Source organism: Aulostomus chinensis, chromosome 20 (assembly GCF_037954235.1).
Source record: "Aulostomus chinensis isolate RoL2024-O1b breed Wild chromosome 20, RoL_Achi_v1.0, whole genome shotgun sequence".
NCBI lineage: Eukaryota > Metazoa > Chordata > Actinopteri > Syngnathiformes > Aulostomidae > Aulostomus > Aulostomus chinensis.
In genome coordinates this window covers 25,052,437-25,076,796 of record NC_141339.1, presented here as the reverse complement: position 1 = coordinate 25,076,796, position 24,360 = coordinate 25,052,437, and the positions used below count along the sequence as shown (strand labels likewise).

At 46.4% G+C, this 24,360-nt stretch overlaps 1 protein-coding gene across 1 annotated transcript in view; it reads right to left on the bottom strand.

The window, feature by feature from the left end:
• The window catches only part of adgrg6 (adhesion G protein-coupled receptor G6), a 102,723-nt gene that overhangs the window by 27,875 nt on the left and 50,488 nt on the right, over window positions 1–24,360 (bottom strand). The window contains exons 18-21 of the mRNA XM_086190064.1: window positions 21,880–21,968; window positions 21,688–21,752; window positions 21,468–21,604; window positions 21,202–21,367 (exon numbers count right to left, since the gene is read on the bottom strand). Coding sequence (XP_086046190.1) covers window positions 21,202–21,367; window positions 21,468–21,604; window positions 21,688–21,752; window positions 21,880–21,968 — 457 coding nt within the window. The remainder of the gene's footprint in view (window positions 1–21,201; window positions 21,368–21,467; window positions 21,605–21,687; window positions 21,753–21,879; window positions 21,969–24,360) is intronic.

Sequence of the window (24,360 nt, the reverse complement as noted above, 5' to 3'; positions counted from 1 at the left end):
GTAACCAGTGCTCCCTGTATGGGTAGAGTAACCAGTGCTACCTGTATGGGTAGAGTAACCAGTGCTACCTGTATGGGTAGAGTAACCAGTGCTACCTGTATGTGTAGAGTAACCAGTGCTACCTGTACGGGTAGAGTAACCTGTGCTACCTGTATGTGTAGAGTAACCAGTGCTCCTGTATGGGTAGAGTAACCTGTGCTACATGTATGTGTAGAGTAACCAGTGCTCTTGTATGGGTAGAGTAACCTGTGCTACTTGTATGTGTAGAGTAACCTGTGCTACCTGTATGGGTAGAGTAACCAGTGCTACCTGAATGTGTAGAGTAACCTGTGCTACCTGTATGGGTAGAGTAACCATTGCTAACTGTATGTGTAGAGTAACCTGTGCTACCTGAATGTGTAGAGTAACCAGTGCTCCCTGTATGTGTAGAGTAACCTGTGCTACCTGTATGTGTAGAGTAACCAGTGCTCCCTGTATGGGTGGAGTAACCTGTGCTACCTGTATGTGTGGAGTAACCAGTGCTACATGTATGGGTAGAGTAACCTGTGCTACCTGTATGTGTAGAGTAACCTGTGCTACCTGTATGTGTAGAGTAACCTGTGCTACCTGTATGGGTAGAGTAACCAGTGCTACCTGTATGGGTAGAGTAACCTGTGCTACCTGTATGGGTAGAGTAACCAGTGCTACCTGTATGGGTAGAGTAACCTGTGCTACCTGTATGGGTAGAGTAACCAGTGCTACCTGTATGGGTAGAGTAACCTGTGCTACCTGTATGTGTAGAGTAACCAGTGCTCTTGTATGGGTAGAGTAACCTGTGCTACCTGTATGGGTAGAGTAACCAGTGCTCCCTGTATGGGTAGAGTAACCTGTGCTACCTGTATGTGTAGAGTAACCAGTGCTACCTGTATGGGTAGAGTAACCTGTGCTACCTGTATGTGTAGAGTAACCTGTGCTACCTGTATGTGTAGAGTAACCTGTGCTACCTGTATGGGTAGAGTAACCAGTGCTACCTGTATGTGTAGAGTAACCAGTGCTACCTGTATGTGTAGAGTAACCAGTGCTACCTGTATGTGTAGAGTAACCAGTGCTACCTGTATGTGTAGAGTAACCAGTGCTACCTGTATTTGTAGAGTAACCTGTGCTACCTGTATGGGTAGAGTAACCAGTGCTACCTGTATGGGTAGAGTAACCTGTGCTACCTGTATGGGTAGAGTAACCATTGCTACCTGTCTGTGTAGAGTAACCTTTGCTACCTGTATGCGTAGAGTATCCAGTGCTACCTGTATGGGTAGAGTAACCTGTGCTACCTGTATGTGTACAGTAACCAGTGCTACCTGTATGGGTAGAGTAACCTGTGCTACCTGTATGGGTAGAGTAACCTGTGCTACCTGTATGGGTAGAGTAACCTGTGCTACCTGTATGGGTAGAGTAACCTGTGCTACCTGTATGGGTAGAGTAACCATTGCTAACTGTATGTGTAGAGTAACCATTGCTAACTGTATGTGTAGAGTAACCTGTGCTACCTGTATGTGTAGAGTAACCAGTGCTCCCTGTATGGGTAGAGTAACCTGTGCTACTTGTATGGGTAGAGTAACCAGTGCTACCTGTATGGGTAGAGTAACCTGTGCTACCTGTATGTGTAGAGTAACCAGTGCTCTTGTATGGGTAGAGTAACCTGTGCTACCTGTATGGGTAGAGTAACCAGTGCTCCCTGTATGGGTAGAGTAACCTGTGCTACCTGTATGTGTAGAGTAACCAGTGCTACCTGTATGGGTAGAGTAACCTGTGCTACCTGTATGTGTAGAGTAACCTGTGCTACCTGTATGTGTAGAGTAACCTGTGCTACCTGTATGGGTAGAGTAACCAGTGCTACCTGTATGTGTAGAGTAACCAGTGCTACCTGTATGTGTAGAGTAACCAGTGCTACCTGTATGGGTAGAGTAACCTGTGCTACCTGTATGTGTAGAGTAACCAGTGCTACCTGTATGTGTAGAGTAACCAGTGCTACCTGTATTTGTAGAGTAACCTGTGCTACCTGTATGGGTAGAGTAACCAGTGCTACCTGTATGGGTAGAGTAACCTGTGCTACCTGTATGGGTAGAGTAACCATTGCTACCTGTCTGTGTAGAGTAACCTTTGCTACCTGTATGCGTAGAGTATCCAGTGCTACCTGTATGGGTAGAGTAACCTGTGCTACCTGTATGTGTACAGTAACCAGTGCTACCTGTATGGGTAGAGTAACCTGTGCTACCTGTATGGGTAGAGTAACCTGTGCTACCTGTATGGGTAGAGTAACCTGTGCTACCTGTATGGGTAGAGTAACCTGTGCTACCTGTATGGGTAGAGTAACCATTGCTAACTGTATGTGTAGAGTAACCATTGCTAACTGTATGTGTAGAGTAACCTGTGCTACCTGTATGTGTAGAGTAACCAGTGCTCCCTGTATGGGTAGAGTAACCTGTGCTACCTGTATGGGTAGAGTAACCAGTGCTACCTGTATGGGTAGAGTAACCTGTGCTACCTGTATGGGTAGAGTAACCAGTGCTACCTGTATGGGTAGAGTAACCTGTGCTACCTGTATGTGTAGAGTAACCAGTGCTCTTGTATGGGTAGAGTAACCTGTGCTACCTGTATGGGTAGAGTAACCAGTGCTCCCTGTATGGGTAGAGTAACCTGTGCTACCTGTATGTGTAGAGTAACCAGTGCTACCTGTATGGGTAGAGTAACCTGTGCTACCTGTATGTGTAGAGTAACCTGTGCTACCTGTATGTGTAGAGTAACCTGTGCTACCTGTATGGGTAGAGTAACCAGTGCTACCTGTATGTGTAGAGTAACCAGTGCTACCTGTATGTGTAGAGTAACCAGTGCTACCTGTATGGGTAGAGTAACCTGTGCTACCTGTATGTGTAGAGTAACCAGTGCTACCTGTATGTGTAGAGTAACCAGTGCTACCTGTATTTGTAGAGTAACCTGTGCTACCTGTATGGGTAGAGTAACCAGTGCTACCTGTATGGGTAGAGTAACCTGTGCTACCTGTATGGGTAGAGTAACCATTGCTACCTGTCTGTGTAGAGTAACCTTTGCTACCTGTATGCGTAGAGTATCCAGTGCTACCTGTATGGGTAGAGTAACCTGTGCTACCTGTATGTGTACAGTAACCAGTGCTCTTGTATGGGTAGAGTAACCTGTGCTACCTGTATGGGTAGAGTAACCAGTGCTCCCTGTATGGGTAGAGTAACCTGTGCTACCTGTATGTGTAGAGTAACCAGTGCTACCTGTATGGGTAGAGTAACCTGTGCTACCTGTATGTGTAGAGTAACCTGTGCTACCTGTATGTGTAGAGTAACCTGTGCTACCTGTATGGGTAGAGTAACCAGTGCTACCTTTATGTGTAGAGTAACCAGTGCTACCTGTATGTGTAGAGTAACCAGTGCTACCTGTATGTGTAGAGTAACCAGTGCTACCTGTATGGGTAGAGTAACCTGTGCTATCTGTATGTGTAGAGTAACCAGTGCTACCTGTATGTGTAGAGTAACCAGTGCTACCTGTATTTGTAGAGTAACCTGTGCTACCTGTATGGGTAGAGTAACCAGTGCTACCTGTATGGGTAGAGTAACCTGTGCTACCTGTATGGGTAGAGTAACCATTGCTACCTGTCTGTGTAGAGTAACCTTTGCTACCTGTATGCGTAGAGTATCCAGTGCTACCTGTATGGGTAGAGTAACCTGTGCTACCTGTATGTGTACAGTAACCAGTGCTACCTGTATGGGTAGAGTAACCTGTGCTACCTGTATGGGTAGAGTAACCTGTGCTACCTGTATGGGTAGAGTAACCTGTGCTACCTGTATGGGTAGAGTAACCTGTGCTACCTGTATGGGTAGAGTAACCATTGCTAACTGTATGTGTAGAGTAACCATTGCTAACTGTATGTGTAGAGTAACCTGTGCTACCTGTATGTGTAGAGTAACCAGTGCTCCCTGTATGTGAAGAGTAACCTGTGCTACCTGTATGTGTAGAGTAACCAGTGCTCCCTGTATGGGTAGAGTAACCTGTGCTACCTGTATGTGTGGAGTAACCAGTGCTACATGTATGGGTAGAGTAACCTGTGCTACCTGTATGTGTAGAGTAACCTGTGCTACCTGTATGTGTAGAGTAACCTGTGCTACCTGTATGGGTAGAGTAACCAGGGCTACCTGTATGGGTAGAGTAACCTGTGCTACCTGTATGGGTAGAGTAACCAGTGCTACCTGTATGGGTAGAGTAACCTGTGCTACCTGTATGTGTAGAGTAACCTGTGCTACCTGTATGGGTAGAGTAACCAGTGCTACCTGTATGGGTAGAGTAACCTGTGCTACCTGTATGTGTAGAGTAACCAGTGCTCTTGTTTGGGTAGAGTAACCTGTGCTACCTGTATGGGTAGAGTAACCAGTGCTCCCTGTATGGGTAGAGTAACCTGTGCTACCTGTATGTGTAGAGTAACCAGTGCTACCTGTATGGGTAGAGTAACCTGTGCTACCTGTATGGGTAGAGTAACCTGTGCTACCTGTATGGGTAGAGTAACCAGTGCTACCTGTATGGGTAGAGTAACCTGTGCTACCTGTATGTGTAGAGTAACCAGTGCTCTTGTATGGGTAGAGTAACCAGTGCTACCTGTATGGGTAGAGTAACCAGTGCTCCCTGTATGGGTAGAGTAACCTGTGCTACCTGTATGTGTAGAGTAACCAGTGCTACCTGTATGGGTAGAGTAACCTGTGCTACCTGTATGTGTAGAGTAACCTGTGCTACCTGTATGTGTAGAGTAACCAGTGCTACCTGTATGTGTAGAGTAACCAGTGCTACCTGTATGGGTAGAGTAACCAGTGCTAACTGTATGTGTAGAGTAACCAGTGCTACCTTTATGGGTAGAGTAACCAGTGCTACCTGTATGTGTAGAGTAACCAGTGCTACCTGTATGTGTAGAGTAACCAGTGCTACCTGTATGTGTAGAGTAACCAGTGCTACCTGTATGTGTAGAGTAACCAGTGCAACCTGTATGTGTAGAGTAACCAGTGCTCCCTGTATGGGTAGAGTAACCAGTGCTACCTGTATGGGTAGAGTAACCAGTGCTACCTGTATGGGTAGAGTAACCAGTGCTACCTGTATGTGTAGAGTAACCAGTGCTACCTGTACGGGTAGAGTAACCTGTGCTACCTGTATGTGTAGAGTAACCAGTGCTCCTGTATGGGTAGAGTAACCTGTGCTACATGTATGTGTAGAGTAACCAGTGCTCTTGTATGGGTAGAGTAACCTGTGCTACTTGTATGTGTAGAGTAACCTGTGCTACCTGTATGGGTAGAGTAACCAGTGCTACCTGAATGTGTAGAGTAACCTGTGCTACCTGTATGGGTAGAGTAACCATTGCTAACTGTATGTGTAGAGTAACCTGTGCTACCTGAATGTGTAGAGTAACCAGTGCTCCCTGTATGTGTAGAGTAACCTGTGCTACCTGTATGTGTAGAGTAACCAGTGCTCCCTGTATGGGTGGAGTAACCTGTGCTACCTGTATGTGTGGAGTAACCAGTGCTACATGTATGGGTAGAGTAACCTGTGCTACCTGTATGTGTAGAGTAACCTGTGCTACCTGTATGTGTAGAGTAACCTGTGCTACCTGTATGGGTAGAGTAACCAGTGCTACCTGTATGGGTAGAGTAACCTGTGCTACCTGTATGGGTAGAGTAACCAGTGCTACCTGTATGGGTAGAGTAACCTGTGCTACCTGTATGGGTAGAGTAACCAGTGCTACCTGTATGGGTAGAGTAACCTGTGCTACCTGTATGTGTAGAGTAACCAGTGCTCTTGTATGGGTAGAGTAACCTGTGCTACCTGTATGGGTAGAGTAACCAGTGCTCCCTGTATGGGTAGAGTAACCTGTGCTACCTGTATGTGTAGAGTAACCAGTGCTACCTGTATGGGTAGAGTAACCTGTGCTACCTGTATGTGTAGAGTAACCTGTGCTACCTGTATGTGTAGAGTAACCTGTGCTACCTGTATGGGTAGAGTAACCAGTGCTACCTGTATGTGTAGAGTAACCAGTGCTACCTGTATGTGTAGAGTAACCAGTGCTACCTGTATGTGTAGAGTAACCAGTGCTACCTGTATGTGTAGAGTAACCAGTGCTACCTGTATTTGTAGAGTAACCTGTGCTACCTGTATGGGTAGAGTAACCAGTGCTACCTGTATGGGTAGAGTAACCTGTGCTACCTGTATGGGTAGAGTAACCATTGCTACCTGTCTGTGTAGAGTAACCTTTGCTACCTGTATGCGTAGAGTATCCAGTGCTACCTGTATGGGTAGAGTAACCTGTGCTACCTGTATGTGTACAGTAACCAGTGCTACCTGTATGGGTAGAGTAACCTGTGCTACCTGTATGGGTAGAGTAACCTGTGCTACCTGTATGGGTAGAGTAACCTGTGCTACCTGTATGGGTAGAGTAACCTGTGCTACCTGTATGGGTAGAGTAACCATTGCTAACTGTATGTGTAGAGTAACCATTGCTAACTGTATGTGTAGAGTAACCTGTGCTACCTGTATGTGTAGAGTAACCAGTGCTCCCTGTATGGGTAGAGTAACCTGTGCTACTTGTATGGGTAGAGTAACCAGTGCTACCTGTATGGGTAGAGTAACCTGTGCTACCTGTATGGGTAGAGTAACCAGTGCTACCTGTATGGGTAGAGTAACCTGTGCTACCTGTATGTGTAGAGTAACCAGTGCTCTTGTATGGGTAGAGTAACCTGTGCTACCTGTATGGGTAGAGTAACCAGTGCTCCCTGTATGGGTAGAGTAACCTGTGCTACCTGTATGTGTAGAGTAACCAGTGCTACCTGTATGGGTAGAGTAACCTGTGCTACCTGTATGTGTAGAGTAACCTGTGCTACCTGTATGTGTAGAGTAACCTGTGCTACCTGTATGGGTAGAGTAACCAGTGCTACCTGTATGTGTAGAGTAACCAGTGCTACCTGTATGTGTAGAGTAACCAGTGCTACCTGTATGGGTAGAGTAACCTGTGCTACCTGTATGGGTAGAGTAACCAGTGCTACCTGTATGTGTAGAGTAACCAGTGCTACCTGTATTTGTAGAGTAACCTGTGCTACCTGTATGGGTAGAGTAACCAGTGCTACCTGTATGGGTAGAGTAACCTGTGCTACCTGAATGTGTAGAGTAACCTGTGCTACCTGTATGGGTAGAGTAACCATTGCTAACTGTATGTGTAGAGTAACCTGTGCTACCTGAATGTGTAGAGTAACCAGTGCTCCCTGTATGTGTAGAGTAACCTGTGCTACCTGTATGTGTAGAGTAACCAGTGCTCCCTGTATGGGTAGAGTAACCTGTGCTACCTGTATGTGTGGAGTAACCAGTGCTACATGTATGGGTAGAGTAACCTGTGCTACCTGTATGTGTAGAGTAACCTGTGCTACCTGTATGTGTAGAGTAACCTGTGCTACCTGTATGGGTAGAGTAACCAGTGCTACCTGTATGGGTAGAGTAACCTGTGCTACCTGTATGGGTAGAGTAACCAGTGCTACCTGTATGGGTAGAGTAACCTGTGCTACCTGTATGGGTAGAGTAACCAGTGCTACCTGTATGGGTAGAGTAACCTGTGCTACCTGTATGTGTAGAGTAACCAGTGCTCTTGTATGGGTAGAGTAACCTGTGCTACCTGTATGGGTAGAGTAACCAGTGCTCCCTGTATGGGTAGAGTAACCTGTGCTACCTGTATGTGTAGAGTAACCAGTGCTACCTGTATGGGTAGAGTAACCTGTGCTACCTGTATGTGTAGAGTAACCTGTGCTACCTGTATGTGTAGAGTAACCTGTGCTACCTGTATGGGTAGAGTAACCTGTGCTACCTGTATGGGTAGAGTAACCAGTGCTACCTGTATGGGTAGAGTAACCTGTGCTACCTGTATGTGTAGAGTAACCAGTGCTCTTGTATGGGTAGAGTAACCTGTGCTACCTGTATGGGTAGAGTAACCAGTGCTCCCTGTATGGGTAGAGTAACCTGTGCTACCTGTATGTGTAGAGTAACCAGTGCTACCTGTATGGGTAGAGTAACCTGTGCTACCTGTATGTGTAGAGTAACCTGTGCTACCTGTATGTGTAGAGTAACCTGTGCTACCTGTATGGGTAGAGTAACCAGTGCTACCTGTATGTGTAGAGTAACCAGTGCTACCTGTATGTGTAGAGTAACCAGTGCTACCTGTATGGGTAGAGTAACCTGTGCTACCTGTATGTGTAGAGTAACCAGTGCTACCTGTATGTGTAGAGTAACCAGTGCTACCTGTATTTGTAGAGTAACCTGTGCTACCTGTATGGGTAGAGTAACCAGTGCTACCTGTATGGGTAGAGTAACCTGTGCTACCTGTATGGGTAGAGTAACCATTGCTACCTGTCTGTGTAGAGTAACCTTTGCTACCTGTATGCGTAGAGTATCCAGTGCTACCTGTATGGGTAGAGTAACCTGTGCTACCTGTATGTGTACAGTAACCAGTGCTCTTGTATGGGTAGAGTAACCTGTGCTACCTGTATGGGTAGAGTAACCAGTGCTCCCTGTATGGGTAGAGTAACCTGTGCTACCTGTATGTGTAGAGTAACCAGTGCTACCTGTATGGGTAGAGTAACCTGTGCTACCTGTATGTGTAGAGTAACCTGTGCTACCTGTATGTGTAGAGTAACCTGTGCTACCTGTATGGGTAGAGTAACCAGTGCTACCTTTATGTGTAGAGTAACCAGTGCTACCTGTATGTGTAGAGTAACCAGTGCTACCTGTATGTGTAGAGTAACCAGTGCTACCTGTATGGGTAGAGTAACCTGTGCTATCTGTATGTGTAGAGTAACCAGTGCTACCTGTATGTGTAGAGTAACCAGTGCTACCTGTATTTGTAGAGTAACCTGTGCTACCTGTATGGGTAGAGTAACCAGTGCTACCTGTATGGGTAGAGTAACCTGTGCTACCTGTATGGGTAGAGTAACCATTGCTACCTGTCTGTGTAGAGTAACCTTTGCTACCTGTATGCGTAGAGTATCCAGTGCTACCTGTATGGGTAGAGTAACCTGTGCTACCTGTATGTGTACAGTAACCAGTGCTACCTGTATGGGTAGAGTAACCTGTGCTACCTGTATGGGTAGAGTAACCTGTGCTACCTGTATGGGTAGAGTAACCTGTGCTACCTGTATGGGTAGAGTAACCTGTGCTACCTGTATGGGTAGAGTAACCATTGCTAACTGTATGTGTAGAGTAACCATTGCTAACTGTATGTGTAGAGTAACCTGTGCTACCTGTATGTGTAGAGTAACCAGTGCTCCCTGTATGTGTAGAGTAACCTGTGCTACCTGTATGTGTAGAGTAACCAGTGCTCCCTGTATGGGTAGAGTAACCTGTGCTACCTGTATGTGTGGAGTAACCAGTGCTACATGTATGGGTAGAGTAACCTGTGCTACCTGTATGTGTAGAGTAACCTGTGCTACCTGTATGTGTAGAGTAACCTGTGCTACCTGTATGGGTAGAGTAACCAGGGCTACCTGTATGGGTAGAGTAACCTGTGCTACCTGTATGGGTAGAGTAACCAGTGCTACCTGTATGGGTAGAGTAACCTGTGCTACCTGTATGTGTAGAGTAACCTGTGCTACCTGTATGGGTAGAGTAACCAGTGCTACCTGTATGGGTAGAGTAACCTGTGCTACCTGTATGTGTAGAGTAACCAGTGCTCTTGTTTGGGTAGAGTAACCTGTGCTACCTGTATGGGTAGAGTAACCAGTGCTCCCTGTATGGGTAGAGTAACCTGTGCTACCTGTATGTGTAGAGTAACCAGTGCTACCTGTATGGGTAGAGTAACCTGTGCTACCTGTATGGGTAGAGTAACCTGTGCTACCTGTATGGGTAGAGTAACCAGTGCTACCTGTATGGGTAGAGTAACCTGTGCTACCTGTATGTGTAGAGTAACCAGTGCTCTTGTATGGGTAGAGTAACCAGTGCTACCTGTATGGGTAGAGTAACCAGTGCTCCCTGTATGGGTAGAGTAACCTGTGCTACCTGTATGTGTAGAGTAACCAGTGCTACCTGTATGGGTAGAGTAACCTGTGCTACCTGTATGTGTAGAGTAACCTGTGCTACCTGTATGTGTAGAGTAACCAGTGCTACCTGTATGTGTAGAGTAACCAGTGCTACCTGTATGGGTAGAGTAACCAGTGCTAACTGTATGTGTAGAGTAACCAGTGCTACCTTTATGGGTAGAGTAACCAGTGCTACCTGTATGTGTAGAGTAACCAGTGCTACCTGTATGTGTAGAGTAACCAGTGCTACCTGTATGTGTAGAGTAACCAGTGCTACCTGTATGTGTAGAGTAACCAGTGCAACCTGTATGTGTAGAGTAACCAGTGCTCCCTGTATGGGTAGAGTAACCAGTGCTACCTGTATGGGTAGAGTAACCAGTGCTACCTGTATGGGTAGAGTAACCAGTGCTACCTGTATGTGTAGAGTAACCAGTGCTACCTGTACGGGTAGAGTAACCTGTGCTACCTGTATGTGTAGAGTAACCAGTGCTCCTGTATGGGTAGAGTAACCTGTGCTACATGTATGTGTAGAGTAACCAGTGCTCTTGTATGGGTAGAGTAACCTGTGCTACTTGTATGTGTAGAGTAACCTGTGCTACCTGTATGGGTAGAGTAACCAGTGCTACCTGAATGTGTAGAGTAACCTGTGCTACCTGTATGGGTAGAGTAACCATTGCTAACTGTATGTGTAGAGTAACCTGTGCTACCTGAATGTGTAGAGTAACCAGTGCTCCCTGTATGTGTAGAGTAACCTGTGCTACCTGTATGTGTAGAGTAACCAGTGCTCCCTGTATGGGTGGAGTAACCTGTGCTACCTGTATGTGTGGAGTAACCAGTGCTACATGTATGGGTAGAGTAACCTGTGCTACCTGTATGTGTAGAGTAACCTGTGCTACCTGTATGTGTAGAGTAACCTGTGCTACCTGTATGGGTAGAGTAACCAGTGCTACCTGTATGGGTAGAGTAACCTGTGCTACCTGTATGGGTAGAGTAACCAGTGCTACCTGTATGGGTAGAGTAACCTGTGCTACCTGTATGGGTAGAGTAACCAGTGCTACCTGTATGGGTAGAGTAACCTGTGCTACCTGTATGTGTAGAGTAACCAGTGCTCTTGTATGGGTAGAGTAACCTGTGCTACCTGTATGGGTAGAGTAACCAGTGCTCCCTGTATGGGTAGAGTAACCTGTGCTACCTGTATGTGTAGAGTAACCAGTGCTACCTGTATGGGTAGAGTAACCTGTGCTACCTGTATGTGTAGAGTAACCTGTGCTACCTGTATGTGTAGAGTAACCTGTGCTACCTGTATGGGTAGAGTAACCAGTGCTACCTGTATGTGTAGAGTAACCAGTGCTACCTGTATGTGTAGAGTAACCAGTGCTACCTGTATGTGTAGAGTAACCAGTGCTACCTGTATGTGTAGAGTAACCAGTGCTACCTGTATTTGTAGAGTAACCTGTGCTACCTGTATGGGTAGAGTAACCAGTGCTACCTGTATGGGTAGAGTAACCTGTGCTACCTGTATGGGTAGAGTAACCATTGCTACCTGTCTGTGTAGAGTAACCTTTGCTACCTGTATGCGTAGAGTATCCAGTGCTACCTGTATGGGTAGAGTAACCTGTGCTACCTGTATGTGTACAGTAACCAGTGCTACCTGTATGGGTAGAGTAACCTGTGCTACCTGTATGGGTAGAGTAACCTGTGCTACCTGTATGGGTAGAGTAACCTGTGCTACCTGTATGGGTAGAGTAACCTGTGCTACCTGTATGGGTAGAGTAACCATTGCTAACTGTATGTGTAGAGTAACCATTGCTAACTGTATGTGTAGAGTAACCTGTGCTACCTGTATGTGTAGAGTAACCAGTGCTCCCTGTATGGGTAGAGTAACCTGTGCTACTTGTATGGGTAGAGTAACCAGTGCTACCTGTATGGGTAGAGTAACCTGTGCTACCTGTATGTGTAGAGTAACCAGTGCTCTTGTATGGGTAGAGTAACCTGTGCTACCTGTATGGGTAGAGTAACCAGTGCTCCCTGTATGGGTAGAGTAACCTGTGCTACCTGTATGTGTAGAGTAACCAGTGCTACCTGTATGGGTAGAGTAACCTGTGCTACCTGTATGTGTAGAGTAACCTGTGCTACCTGTATGTGTAGAGTAACCTGTGCTACCTGTATGGGTAGAGTAACCAGTGCTACCTGTATGTGTAGAGTAACCAGTGCTACCTGTATGTGTAGAGTAACCAGTGCTACCTGTATGGGTAGAGTAACCTGTGCTACCTGTATGTGTAGAGTAACCAGTGCTACCTGTATGTGTAGAGTAACCAGTGCTACCTGTATTTGTAGAGTAACCTGTGCTACCTGTATGGGTAGAGTAACCAGTGCTACCTGTATGGGTAGAGTAACCTGTGCTACCTGTATGGGTAGAGTAACCATTGCTACCTGTCTGTGTAGAGTAACCTTTGCTACCTGTATGCGTAGAGTATCCAGTGCTACCTGTATGGGTAGAGTAACCTGTGCTACCTGTATGTGTACAGTAACCAGTGCTACCTGTATGGGTAGAGTAACCTGTGCTACCTGTATGGGTAGAGTAACCTGTGCTACCTGTATGGGTAGAGTAACCTGTGCTACCTGTATGGGTAGAGTAACCTGTGCTACCTGTATGGGTAGAGTAACCATTGCTAACTGTATGTGTAGAGTAACCATTGCTAACTGTATGTGTAGAGTAACCTGTGCTACCTGTATGTGTAGAGTAACCAGTGCTCCCTGTATGGGTAGAGTAACCTGTGCTACCTGTATGGGTAGAGTAACCAGTGCTACCTGTATGGGTAGAGTAACCTGTGCTACCTGTATGGGTAGAGTAACCAGTGCTACCTGTATGGGTAGAGTAACCTGTGCTACCTGTATGTGTAGAGTAACCAGTGCTCTTGTATGGGTAGAGTAACCTGTGCTACCTGTATGGGTAGAGTAACCAGTGCTCCCTGTATGGGTAGAGTAACCTGTGCTACCTGTATGTGTAGAGTAACCAGTGCTACCTGTATGGGTAGAGTAACCTGTGCTACCTGTATGTGTAGAGTAACCTGTGCTACCTGTATGTGTAGAGTAACCTGTGCTACCTGTATGGGTAGAGTAACCAGTGCTACCTGTATGTGTAGAGTAACCAGTGCTACCTGTATGTGTAGAGTAACCAGTGCTACCTGTATGGGTAGAGTAACCTGTGCTACCTGTATGTGTAGAGTAACCAGTGCTACCTGTATGTGTAGAGTAACCAGTGCTACCTGTATTTGTAGAGTAACCTGTGCTACCTGTATGGGTAGAGTAACCAGTGCTACCTGTATGGGTAGAGTAACCTGTGCTACCTGTATGGGTAGAGTAACCATTGCTACCTGTCTGTGTAGAGTAACCTTTGCTACCTGTATGCGTAGAGTATCCAGTGCTACCTGTATGGGTAGAGTAACCTGTGCTACCTGTATGTGTACAGTAACCAGTGCTCTTGTATGGGTAGAGTAACCTGTGCTACCTGTATGGGTAGAGTAACCAGTGCTCCCTGTATGGGTAGAGTAACCTGTGCTACCTGTATGTGTAGAGTAACCAGTGCTACCTGTATGGGTAGAGTAACCTGTGCTACCTGTATGTGTAGAGTAACCTGTGCTACCTGTATGTGTAGAGTAACCTGTGCTACCTGTATGGGTAGAGTAACCAGTGCTACCTTTATGTGTAGAGTAACCAGTGCTACCTGTATGTGTAGAGTAACCAGTGCTACCTGTATGTGTAGAGTAACCAGTGCTACCTGTATGGGTAGAGTAACCTGTGCTATCTGTATGTGTAGAGTAACCAGTGCTACCTGTATGTGTAGAGTAACCAGTGCTACCTGTATTTGTAGAGTAACCTGTGCTACCTGTATGGGTAGAGTAACCAGTGCTACCTGTATGGGTAGAGTAACCTGTGCTACCTGTATGGGTAGAGTAACCATTGCTACCTGTCTGTGTAGAGTAACCTTTGCTACCTGTATGCGTAGAGTATCCAGTGCTACCTGTATGGGTAGAGTAACCTGTGCTACCTGTATGTGTACAGTAACCAGTGCTACCTGTATGGGTAGAGTAACCTGTGCTACCTGTATGGGTAGAGTAACCTGTGCTACCTGTATGGGTAGAGTAACCTGTGCTACCTGTATGGGTAGAGTAACCTGTGCTACCTGTATGGGTAGAGTAACCATTGCTAACTGTATGTGTAGAGTAACCATTGCTAACTGTATGTGTAGAGTAACCTGTGCTACCTGTATGTGTAGAGTAACCAGTGCTCCCTGTATGTGTAGAGTAACCTGTGCTACCTGTATGTGTAGAGTAACCAGTGCTCCCTGTATGGGTAGAGTAACCTGTGCTACCTGTATGTGTGGAGTAACCAGTGCTACATGTATGGGTAGAGTAACCTGTGCTACCTGTATGTGTAGAGTAACCTGTGCTACCTGTATGTGTAGAGTAACCTGTGCTACCTGTATGGGTAGAGTAACCAGGGCTACCTGTATGGGTAGAGTAACCTGTGCTACCTGTATGGGTAGAGTAACCAGTGCTACCTGTATGGGTAGAGTAACCTGTGCTACCTGTATGTGTAGAGTAACCTGTGCTACCTGTATGGGTAGAGTAACCAGTGCTACCTGTATGGGTAGAGTAACCTGTGCTACCTGTATGTGTAGAGTAACCAGTGCTCTTGTTTGGGTAGAGTAACCTGTGCTACCTGTATGGGTAGAGTAACCAGTGCTCCCTGTATGGGTAGAGTAACCTGTGCTACCTGTATGTGTAGAGTAACCAGTGCTACCTGTATGGGTAGAGTAACCTGTGCTACCTGTATGGGTAGAGTAACCTGTGCTACCTGTATGGGTAGAGTAACCAGTGCTACCTGTATGGGTAGAGTAACCTGTGCTACCTGTATGTGTAGAGTAACCAGTGCTCTTGTATGGGTAGAGTAACCAGTGCTACCTGTATGGGTAGAGTAACCAGTGCTCCCTGTATGGGTAGAGTAACCTGTGCTACCTGTATGTGTAGAGTAACCAGTGCTACCTGTATGGGTAGAGTAACCTGTGCTACCTGTATGTGTAGAGTAACCTGTGCTACCTGTATGTGTAGAGTAACCAGTGCTACCTGTATGTGTAGAGTAACCAGTGCTACCTGTATGGGTAGAGTAACCAGTGCTAACTGTATGTGTAGAGTAACCAGTGCTACCTTTATGGGTAGAGTAACCAGTGCTACCTGTATGTGTAGAGTAACCAGTGCTACCTGTATGTGTAGAGTAACCAGTGCTACCTGTATGTGTAGAGTAACCAGTGCTACCTGTATGTGTAGAGTAACCAGTGCAACCTGTATGTGTAGAGTAACCAGTGCTCCCTGTATGGGTAGAGTAACCAGTGCTACCTGTATGGGTAGAGTAACCAGTGCTACCTGTATGGGTAGAGTAACCAGTGCTACCTGTATGTGTAGAGTAACCAGTGCTACCTGTACGGGTAGAGTAACCTGTGCTACCTGTATGTGTAGAGTAACCAGTGCTCCTGTATGGGTAGAGTAACCTGTGCTACATGTATGTGTAGAGTAACCAGTGCTCTTGTATGGGTAGAGTAACCTGTGCTACTTGTATGTGTAGAGTAACCTGTGCTACCTGTATGGGTAGAGTAACCAGTGCTACCTGAATGTGTAGAGTAACCTGTGCTACCTGTATGGGTAGAGTAACCATTGCTAACTGTATGTGTAGAGTAACCTGTGCTACCTGAATGTGTAGAGTAACCAGTGCTCCCTGTATGTGTAGAGTAACCTGTGCTACCTGTATGTGTAGAGTAACCAGTGCTCCCTGTATGGGTGGAGTAACCTGTGCTACCTGTATGTGTGGAGTAACCAGTGCTACATGTATGGGTAGAGTAACCTGTGCTACCTGTATGTGTAGAGTAACCTGTGCTACCTGTATGTGTAGAGTAACCTGTGCTACCTGTATGGGTAGAGTAACCAGTGCTACCTGTATGGGTAGAGTAACCTGTGCTACCTGTATGGGTAGAGTAACCAGTGCTACCTGTATGGGTAGAGTAACCTGTGCTACCTGTATGGGTAGAGTAACCAGTGCTACCTGTATGGGTAGAGTAACCTGTGCTACCTGTATGTGTAGAGTAACCAGTGCTCTTGTATGGGTAGAGTAACCTGTGCTACCTGTATGGGTAGAGTAACCAGTGCTCCCTGTATGGGTAGAGTAACCTGTGCTACCTGTATGTGTAGAGTAACCAGTGCTACCTGTATGGGTAGAGTAACCTGTGCTACCTGTATGTGTAGAGTAACCTGTGCTACCTGTATGTGTAGAGTAACCTGTGCTACCTGTATGGGTAGAGTAACCAGTGCTACCTGTATGTGTAGAGTAACCAGTGCTACCTGTATGTGTAGAGTAACCAGTGCTACCTGTATGTGTAGAGTAACCAGTGCTACCTGTATGTGTAGAGTAACCAGTGCTACCTGTATTTGTAGAGTAACCTGTGCTACCTGTATGGGTAGAGTAACCAGTGCTACCTGTATGGGTAGAGTAACCTGTGCTACCTGTATGGGTAGAGTAACCATTGCTACCTGTCTGTGTAGAGTAACCTTTGCTACCTGTATGCGTAGAGTATCCAGTGCTACCTGTATGGGTAGAGTAACCTGTGCTACCTGTATGTGTACAGTAACCAGTGCTACCTGTATGGGTAGAGTAACCTGTGCTACCTGTATGGGTAGAGTAACCTGTGCTACCTGTATGGGTAGAGTAACCTGTGCTACCTGTATGGGTAGAGTAACCTGTGCTACCTGTATGGGTAGAGTAACCATTGCTAACTGTATGTGTAGAGTAACCATTGCTAACTGTATGTGTAGAGTAACCTGTGCTACCTGTATGTGTAGAGTAACCAGTGCTCCCTGTATGGGTAGAGTAACCTGTGCTACTTGTATGGGTAGAGTAACCAGTGCTACCTGTATGGGTAGAGTAACCTGTGCTACCTGTATGGGTAGAGTAACCAGTGCTACCTGTATGGGTAGAGTAACCTGTGCTACCTGTATGTGTAGAGTAACCAGTGCTCTTGTATGGGTAGAGTAACCTGTGCTACCTGTATGGGTAGAGTAACCAGTGCTCCCTGTATGGGTAGAGTAACCTGTGCTACCTGTATGTGTAGAGTAACCAGTGCTACCTGTATGGGTAGAGTAACCTGTGCTACCTGTATGTGTAGAGTAACCTGTGCTACCTGTATGTGTAGAGTAACCTGTGCTACCTGTATGGGTAGAGTAACCAGTGCTACCTGTATGTGTAGAGTAACCAGTGCTACCTGTATGTGTAGAGTAACCAGTGCTACCTGTATGGGTAGAGTAACCTGTGCTACCTGTATGGGTAGAGTAACCAGTGCTACCTGTATGTGTAGAGTAACCAGTGCTACCTGTATTTGTAGAGTAACCTGTGCTACCTGTATGGGTAGAGTAACCAGTGCTACCTGTATGGGTAGAGTAACCTGTGCTACCTGAATGTGTAGAGTAACCTGTGCTACCTGTATGGGTAGAGTAACCATTGCTAACTGTATGTGTAGAGTAACCTGTGCTACCTGAATGTGTAGAGTAACCAGTGCTCCCTGTATGTGTAGAGTAACCTGTGCTACCTGTATGTGTAGAGTAACCAGTGCTCCCTGTATGGGTAGAGTAACCTGTGCTACCTGTATGTGTGGAGTAACCAGTGCTACATGTATGGGTAGAGTAACCTGTGCTACCTGTATGTGTAGAGTAACCTGTGCTACCTGTATGTGTAGAGTAACCTGTGCTACCTGTATGGGTAGAGTAACCAGTGCTACCTGTATGGGTAGAGTAACCTGTGCTACCTGTATGGGTAGAGTAACCAGTGCTACCTGTATGGGTAGAGTAACCTGTGCTACCTGTATGGGTAGAGTAACCAGTGCTACCTGTATGGGTAGAGTAACCTGTGCTACCTGTATGTGTAGAGTAACCAGTGCTCTTGTATGGGTAGAGTAACCTGTGCTACCTGTATGGGTAGAGTAACCAGTGCTCCCTGTATGGGTAGAGTAACCTGTGCTACCTGTATGTGTAGAGTAACCAGTGCTACCTGTATGGGTAGAGTAACCTGTGCTACCTGTATGTGTAGAGTAACCTGTGCTACCTGTATGTGTAGAGTAACCTGTGCTACCTGTATGGGTAGAGTAACCAGTGCTACCTGTATGTGTAGAGTAACCAGTGCTACCTGTATGTGTAGAGTAACCAGTGCTACCTGTATGGGTAGAGTAACCTGTGCTACCTGTATGTGTAGAGTAACCAGTGCTACCTGTATGTGTAGAGTAACCAGTGCTACCTGTATTTGTAGAGTAACCTGTGCTACCTGTATGGGTAGAGTAACCAGTGCTACCTGTATGGGTAGAGTAACCTGTGCTACCTGTATGGGTAGAGTAACCATTGCTACCTGTCTGTGTAGAGTAACCTTTGCTACCTGTATGCGTAGAGTATCCAGTGCTACCTGTATGGGTAGAGTAACCTGTGCTACCTGTATGTGTACAGTAACCAGTGCTACCTGTATGGGTAGAGTAACCTGTGCTACCTGTATGGGTAGAGTAACCTGTGCTACCTGTATGGGTAGAGTAACCTGTGCTACCTGTATGGGTAGAGTAACCTGTGCTACCTGTATGGGTAGAGTAACCATTGCTAACTGTATGTGTAGAGTAACCATTGCTAACTGTATGTGTAGAGTAACCTGTGCTACCTGTATGTGTAGAGTAACCAGTGCTCCCTGTATGGGTAGAGTAACCTGTGCTACTTGTATGGGTAGAGTAACCAGTGCTACCTGTATGGGTAGAGTAACCTGTGCTACCTGTATGGGTAGAGTAACCAGTGCTACCTGTATGGGTAGAGTAACCTGTGCTACCTGTATGTGTAGAGTAACCAGTGCTCTTGTATGGGTAGAGTAACCTGTGCTACCTGTATGGGTAGAGTAACCAGTGCTCCCTGTATGGGTAGAGTAACCTGTGCTACCTGTATGTGTAGAGTAACCAGTGCTACCTGTATGGGTAGAGTAACCTGTGCTACCTGTATGTGTAGAGTAACCTGTGCTACCTGTATGTGTAGAGTAACCTGTGCTACCTGTATGGGTAGAGTAACCAGTGCTACCTGTATGTGTAGAGTAACCAGTGCTACCTGTATGTGTAGAGTAACCAGTGCTACCTGTATGGGTAGAGTAACCTGTGCTACCTGTATGGGTAGAGTAACCAGTGCTACCTGTATGTGTAGAGTAACCAGTGCTACCTGTATTTGTAGAGTAACCTGTGCTACCTGTATGGGTAGAGTAACCAGTGCTACCTGTATGGGTAGAGTAACCTGTGCTACCTGTATGGGTAGAGTAACCATTGCCAACTGTCTGTGTAGAGTAACCTTTGCTACCTGTATGCGTAGAGTATCCAGTGCTACCTGTATGGGTAGAGTAACCTGTGCTACCTGTATGTGTACAGTAACCAGTGCTACCTGTATGGGTAGAGTAACCTGTGCTACCTGTATGGGTAGAGTAACCTGTGCTACCTGTATGGGTAGAGTAACCTGTGCTACCTGTATGGGTAGAGTAACCTGTGCTACCTGTATGGGTAGAGTAACCATTGCTAACTGTATGTGTAGAGTAACCATTGCTAACTGTATGTGTAGAGTAACCTGTGCTACCTGTATGTGTAGAGTAACCAGTGCTCCCTGTATGTGTAGAGTAACCTGTGCTACCTGTATGGGTAGAGTAACCAGTGCTCCCTGTATGGGTAGAGTAACCTGTGCTACCTGTATGTGTGGAGTAACCAGTGCTACATGTATGGGTAGAGTAACCTGTGCTACCTGTATGTGTAGAGTAACCTGTGCTACCTGTATGTGTAGAGTAACCTGTGCTACCTGTATGGGTAGAGTAACCTGTGCTACCTGTATGGGTAGAGTAACCAGTGCTACCTGTATGGGTAGAGTAACCTGTGCTACCTGTATGGGTAGAGTAACCAGTGCTACCTGTATGGGTAGAGTAACCTGTGCTACCTGTATGTGTAGAGTAACCAGTGCTCTTGTTTGGGTAGAGTAACCTGTGCTACCTGTATGGGTAGAGTAACCAGTGCTCCCTGTATGGGTAGAGTAACCTGTGCTACCTGTATGTGTAGAGTAACCAGTGCTACCTGTATGGGTAGAGTAACCTGTGCTACCTGTATGGGTAGAGTAACCAGTGCTACCTGTATGGGTAGAGTAACCTGTGCTACCTGTATGTGTAGAGTAACCAGTGCTCTTGTATGGGTAGAGTAACCAGTGCTACCTGTATGGGTAGAGTAACCAGTGCTCCCTGTATGGGTAGAGTAACCTGTGCTACCTGTATGTGTAGAGTAACCAGTGCTACCTGTATGGGTAGAGTAACCTGTGCTACCTGTATGTGTAGAGTAACCTGTGCTACCTGTATGTGTAGAGTAACCAGTGCTACCTGTATGTGTAGAGTAACCAGTGCTACCTGTATGGGTAGAGTAACCAGTGCTACCTGTATGTGTAGAGTAACCAGTGCTACCTGTATGTGTAGAGTAACCAGTGCTCCCTGTATGGGTAGAGTAACCAGTGCTACCTGTATGGGTAGAGTAACCAGTGCTACCTGTATGGGTAGAGTAACCAGTGCTACCTGTATGTGTAGAGTAACCAGTGCTACCTGTACGGGTAGAGTAACCTGTGCTACCTGTATGTGTAGAGTAACCAGTGCTCCTGTATGGGTAGAGTAACCTGTGCTACATGTATGTGTAGAGTAACCAGTGCTCTTGTATGGGTAGAGTAACCTGTGCTACCTGTATGTGTAGAGTAACCAGTGCTACCTGTATGGGTAGAGTAACCAGTGCTACTTGTATGTGTAGAGTAACCTGTGCTACCTGTATGGGTAGAGTAACCAGTGCTACCTGAATGTGTAGAGTAACCTGTGCTACCTGTATGGGTAGAGTAACCAGTGCTCCCTGTATGGGTAGAGTAACCTGCGCTACCTGTATGTGTAGAGTAACCAGTGCTACCTGTATGGGTAGAGTAACCTGTGCTACCTGTATGGGTAGAGTAACCAGTGCTACCTGTATGGGTAGAGTAACCAGTGCTACCTGGGGGTCAGTGGTGTTTGGTGGTATGAAGGCGCTGAATGACGTCCCATTGAATGTGGTCGTGTTGAGCGCCGATATCCCCAAAGCGAGATGCCGGGATGTGATGCTGACGGACGGACCCTCAAACTCCATCTTTTGCACCAGCTCATCTACTGTCTTCAGAGCTCTGACAGAAACGTGAGGGGGGCGGAGTCAGTTCGAGAGGTCCATCAGCAGAATAGGGGAAGATGATAATGTCAGTGAAGGAGGAAATAAGTGAGACGTACTTCTCAGACGTGGCCGCCAGCGCTGTTTCAGAGCTGGTCATGACATTTGAGATGATGGTGACGACTGTGGAGGCCAAGGTGGTGTTGATCTTCGCCACGGTCACCAGCTGCTTCACTTTCGTCACAACTTTCGACACCTTTAGTGACAGAGAAATAAAGAATTCAACACATGATCCTTTCCTCTTAATCTTATTATTTGTTCATACAGGGAACCTCGCACCTCCTCATTGGACAGCTCATTGTTGGTGATGACTGCCAGTTGAACAGCGACCTCAGCTGCATTTGCTGCAAAAGAAATGCTGTTATCTTCAAACCTCTGTGTATGGTGGTGGCACCGCTAGCTTAGGTTCTTACATCAGTGCAACTTTGTGCTGTCACATCTGCTGTCTAAGCATCAGACTGGCTGAGTTACCTGCTGACACCTCAATGCTGTCGATGTCAGTGCAGTTAGTGAAGTCGGCAGCTGACCAGTGGGATGAGTAGTTCTGAGGGTTGATCAGGCTGACGGGAGAGCAACACACATGATGATGACATGGAAGGTTTTTAAATGACAAATATTCAAATGAGTCCCCATCACCTGTTCAATCACAGGACAATTCTAATTCGCTGTATAATCTGAAGTACGTAAGGTTTTTATTTTGAGGTGGCTCTCTTCTGTATCACGACACTTCTGTCTTCTTGGTTGGTTTGCGTGGTAGAGTGACAGTGAATGAGACTGACGAGGGACACACAACAACACTGTGGGCAAGCTGGTTCCAGGTGTTGCGTTGGTCACGTGACAACAGGCGTGAGTTATAAGCTGTTCACTGACCAACATTCAACACCAAACAAGAGGAAGAGGTTTCTCAACCACGCAGGTGGACACTTTAGTCCATGTCCTTCTGTTCCTGCTGTCGCTGATTTGCAGCAGTGAGATATCAGCTTGTGTTTGGGTGAAGCCTGAGGCCTCAACCAACTCGACTAAAACACACCGCCTCCTGTTGAAGAGTGAGAAAACCTGGATTTCATGTGTAAATCAGAATCAGAATACTTCATTCATCCCCAAGGGAAATTCTATCACCTAAGGTGATACAGGTGGGACCTACTGTAACAGAAGCTGCATTTGTTAGCTTTGCTAATACCGATACCAGGCATGACATTCAAACTCAAGGACCCCGCCATGAATGTAACATCGCAGTAGCTGGGTTTCAAGTTAAAGAAAGCCCCAAATGCTACTGCTTCAATCAATATACATTATGTAGCATCTCCCCCGCAAATAGCGACAATCCAGGATGCTTCCCAGTTTTGGGGAAGTTAGCGATCTCTAACAGCTCAGTGCTTCGTCGTCGACACTGTCGTTGTCGTCCTCCTTCTCCTCTTATCCAGTTGGTCCAGGTCGCGGGGGCAGCAGCCTCAGCAGGGAAGCCCAGACTGTCCTCTCCCTCAGGAGGCCTCACCAAATGCCTGAACCACCTCCACTGACTCCTCTACCTGGAGGAGCAGCAGCTCTACTCTGAGTCCCTCCTGAAGGACTGAGCTTCTCACCCTGTCTCTAAGGGAGAGCCCAGCCTCCCTGAGGAGGAAACTCATTTCAGCCGCTTGGATTCAGGATCTTGTTCTTTCAGTCATTACCCAGAGCTCATGATCACAGGTGAGGGTTGGAACGGAGACTGAAGACTGAAGTAAACTGAGAGCCTCATCTTTTGGCGAAGCTCCCGCATCACTGTGGGCGCCGCTTCAATCCACCTGTCAATCTCCCACTCCATCCTACCTTCACTCGTGAACAAGATCCCGAGATACTTAAACTCCTCCACCTGAGGCAGGACCTCCCCCCCAACCTGGAGAGGGCAGACCACCCTTTTCTGGGGTGCTGATTCTCAGGACGAAAACCACACTGCTCCTTCTCAATCTGAGGTTTGACTACCAACCTGACCGTCCTCTCCAGTACCCTGGAGTAGACCTTTCCACGGAGGCTGAGGTGATCCCCCGATAGTTGGAACACACCCTCTGGTCCCCTTCCTTAAAGATGAGGACCACTTCCCCGGTCTGCCACTCCAAAGGCACCGCCCCCGATGTCCACGCAACATTGCAGAGACGTGTCAACCAGGACAGCCCTACAACATCCAGAGCCTTGAGATACCCAGGGAGGATCTCATCCACCCCGGAGCACTGCCACCACGGTCAGATCAGTGCTTCTGTTAGCTTAATCAGCACACTTGCTTTATGCTAGAAATGTCTTCAGTTTTAAAACTGAAAACATGACATAAGGAATGCTAAGCAGTCAAACACGCATATTTTATAATAAAAACAGTCAAATTTGACCTATAATCCTGAAACTAGGGAGCGCGATCCTTCTGCTACTCCAAGATGCTTATTTTTGCCTCAGATCTGCGAGCTTAGCCTGAGCCTGTTAGCAAAATGCAAAGCCATCAAATTATTGTTCTTCTTTCAAATGAGTCAGCTTCAGTTAAAAGTCAACCAGCCAGTGTGAAATAACGTTTTAATAATTGTAGTCATAACTTTTTATAAAGATGAAAAGTGTCTCAGGGATGAGAATGAAAACTTTGACAGCAGCCAAGGTTGTAATTAGTGCATCTTTGTTGTAGCCAGCTGGGAAATAACTGCCGACAAGAAAAAGAACCAGAAAATGTTCCCTGTATCTTTCTAAGAAAGCAGGACAACAGGAAAACATGTCTCGAATATCAATAAATGTGTGATCAATGTAACTCAGCTAAATGATGAGGATGAGGAGGACTTGGCATTTGTGAGGAGCAACAGAGCTGCTGCCTCATGGGGGAAAGGAAAACAACTCATCAAAAAATGAGTTTCATTTATCAACGGAAGACAATTCCCTTCCTCTTGAACAAGGAATCTTCCTCTGGGAGTTTTACTGGTGGACAGACCAGGAATCAGC